This window comes from Columba livia, chromosome 9 (assembly GCF_036013475.1).
Source record: "Columba livia isolate bColLiv1 breed racing homer chromosome 9, bColLiv1.pat.W.v2, whole genome shotgun sequence".
Classification (NCBI taxonomy): domain Eukaryota; kingdom Metazoa; phylum Chordata; class Aves; order Columbiformes; family Columbidae; genus Columba; species Columba livia.
The window spans coordinates 16,980,242-16,983,623 of NC_088610.1; the positions used below are offsets into that span (position 1 = coordinate 16,980,242).

Below are 3,382 nucleotides of genomic sequence, written 5' to 3' on the forward strand. Positions count from 1 at the left end.
AACTCATTAGCAATACCCTCAAAACAATCCCCAAGGAAGCCCTTAAGAAACCTTTATCTACACGCTGAGACTTTGTCACTCACTATTAAACATCATTAAAAACAGTCTTGTGTGTTGTATGGAAAAACTCTTCAACCAAAAGACAAGAATTCAGAAAATGTGTACTTTTGTTATGATTAGGAAAATGAGCAAATATTAAACATTGTGCAAAAGGAAAAGACTTTATTTTAATACCATATTTGATTTTAAAATTTCAAGCACTTAAGATCAGAAAACCAAACTGAATTTTGCTTTCCTAAATACATCTATGTTCAGTATGGAAGCCATTAATCCTTAGGAGAAACCCGAAATGTCTTTTATTATCTAGTTACTGCTGAGAGCCTTCTCAGCTGCCAGGCCCTGTTTGGGTTTTGAGTAATCCCAAGGTCTCCTGTTCTCTGTATACCCATAGAGCTTCCGCAGCGCCACGCGGGCGGCTTCCTCCTCTGCAGCAAGCAGCGTTTCACCAGGACCTTCAGATAGAATCTTCTTATCACTTGGGAAAAAAACAAAACATTTTCATCAGAAATCCTGAGCACCACTGCATAGCATCAATAAGGGCTACTTGATTATTTTTTTGCTTTCTCCGATGTCTGTGAATACTGAAGGTAATTTCTATATACACACAAGTGTAAATATTTCCGTCAGTGTTTCCTGCAAAGACAAGTGACTGTATGTTCAACAATGGAAACTCAAATCATTTCCTGGAAGAACACTGCTCTGCTCATTTAGATTTCAAACATATCACTGATTCTTCACAGCATTCAATTTCTAGCCCTATTAAAAATATGCAAATTTGTTACTCTGTTTAGCTTAAACAAAGAAGTGAAAACCTTCTGTCTTTTGTCCCCCTGGTAAGAAAGCATTTTAAAACTTCTTCAAAAGGATTCACACAGAAATCTCTGTTATGAAGTATGTACTCAGCTCTGGTTAATCAGCATCTACGGGCACTGAACAGGAACAGTTCATGAAGAGAAACCACGGATTCCAGAAGAAAAAATAATCAAGGTTCCTTTCTTTTATATAAGATAATAAATCTTAAAAGGCACATAAACCAAAGCATGATAATCCAGAACAAGTTAAGGCAATCTTCCCAGATGTTTATTTGCAGCTCATTTAGCAAAGCATCAGTGATGTGGGTTTTGGTGGAAGGGGGTCCTGTTCTCCTCCAGAGGAGCAAAGTTACCCCCAGGCCAGAGACCAGGACAGGCACTGACAATGCCTGACACAAGCACAGCAGGGACAAAGGCTCACCTGCATACAGACACTCCTCTTGCCAGTTTACAGTGCCCATAACTTCAAAACTAAAATGCTTCTCTGGAATATAAACTAAGTCGCTCTTCAATCCCACCTCCCTTGATGTCTGTGTCTCTACCTGTCCCTAAACCTGGATACACTGGTGGTCCCTTCAAAGCCATCCAGTGATGCTGTTCACAAAGTTCCTACGCCAGGTCACCCAGAACATACACCCAGACTGTCACGTGCCCGATTTAGACTTTGAAGCCCTTTAGTCAGTCTTTTCATGCATCATTACAGCAAGCTATTGCCAATGCTAAACAGCTGATTTGATATGGAAGTCACTGCAAGGTGTCTTTTCCGTAATAACTTGACCAAAGAGCACAAGTAGAATAGTAAAAGATCATCTTCCCTCCTCCCTCAGCTTAAACTCATTTCACTTTAAATTAATATTGTACTAACCAGTACAACCCGACAAAGTACAATGGCAGAACTGTGCTGACTCCCAGCTGTCTGGTAATTCTTGGTTCTGGAGATGGGATATTCCTCTTGGTCAGTTCTTCCACTAGTAAGCCCATAGGATTTACAACTTCCCAGATCTCGAACAGGTCTTTTCCAATCAGCTGGGGGATAAAAAAATCCTAAACAAAAAATATTTATTTGATACTTAGTATAGTGCAAGGAATATAACGTTTTCCCTTAGCAAGTGTCAGCAAATATTAAAATATCACCATTAAAAAACAGAAGTATAGGATTTTATCTACACATCCAGTCTGTGCTTCCCAATAAAAAAAAAAAAGAGAACAAAAAACACACAACAAACCAACCAAACACCAAAACAAACAAAAAACCCCACCCAACTAACTGATTCCATTGCTAAATTGTATTTTCACAGGTACTGCCGAACTTCTGCCAACCTCTCTGGATATCAAGGTACAAGACAATATTTAATTTTTGCCTTTTTTTCTGTAACTTCCAACTGAGACCCTTAGAACTTATTGTTGTCAATGCAAAAATACGTCATGAGTAACAACTTACCCTGACAAAGATCCCTGTTTTCTCAGGCCCGCTGCTACTGAGCAAGGCTCCTATTACAGCAAAGAACGTCCTCTGTAGCACATCTGGTGGGACGGGAAACTCTTTGCAAAGCGTCAGGTCCTGTACAGACAGGTTTTGAGCCACATAAGAAACAAGTTCCTGACTGGTAAGAAAATCAACAAGTGCTTCTGTCCCTTTTGCAGGTAAATCCGGGTAGGCTCCTTCAAAACACTGCGTCAGGTAAGAACGCGAAAAAGACATCCCTTGTTCAGCGAGTTTACTGTTGTCTTGTAGATTAAGAGCAACCGCTTCTTTGTCCAGCCCAAGCTCCCGGCGTCTGGCCTCTTCGCTTTCAATGTAACAGCGATTAACAAATGCAGTCTTGAGAAGATCCAAAGAGAAACTTTCCTGTAGCCGGTGGCCAAAAGCCTGTATCTCTGCATGGTAATCCCAGTTGGGCTTCTCTGAGCTGCAGACACGGAAAATAAAACAAACTCAGAAAGAGAACAGGGAGCGACCTGCACGGCCCGCACCGTGCCCTCCGCATGGCCGAAAGAACGGGAAAACTGAGCTGGTCTTGAATGTCAGACCCACTGTTCACGGGCGCTATTGCCAGACGGGGCTCATTCCCTCGCCCCGCCGGGGACCCGCGGAGCCCAGAACAGCCCGCGCCGTGACGAGCCGAGCCGGAACGCTCCGACCTCCCCCGTTCCTCAGCCCACGGCACCGCCCGCCGCCCGCTCCCGCCGGCCGGGCCGCTCCTCACCGCCGCCGGGGCGGCTCCTGCAGCCGCTGCTGCTCCAGGTATGCGCGGAGCCACCGCTTCTTCTGTCGGGGAGGCGCGGTGATGACCCCCGCCCGCCCGAGCCCGAGCCCGGTCCCGGCCGCGGGCAGCAGCCAACGCGGCGCCCGCAGGAGCAGCCGGGCTGCCATGGCGCCGCGTCCCCTTCCCCTGACGGAAGCGCGGCCCGCCCCGCCAGATCCGGCCGGAAGCGCTCCTGGCCGGGGACAGCACCGGGCGCACCAGCGGCGGCGGAAACGGCCGTGGCGGCCGCAGCTCCGCGCTGCA

General features: G+C 46.2%; 1 protein-coding gene across 1 annotated transcript; it reads right to left on the bottom strand.

Moving 5' to 3' along the window:
- Positions 1 to 202: 202 nt before the first annotated feature.
- MRPL44 (mitochondrial ribosomal protein L44) lies at positions 203 to 3,339 on the bottom strand. The gene is made up of 4 exons (XM_065074041.1): positions 3,080 to 3,339; positions 2,314 to 2,782; positions 1,738 to 1,916; positions 203 to 535 (listed from the first exon to the last, which is right to left on the bottom strand). Exons 1-4 carry the CDS (start codon positions 3,244 to 3,246, stop codon positions 364 to 366), a joined length of 987 nt encoding a protein of 328 aa, XP_064930113.1. The 5' UTR covers positions 3,247 to 3,339; the 3' UTR covers positions 203 to 363.
- Positions 3,340 to 3,382: the final 43 nt, after the last annotated feature.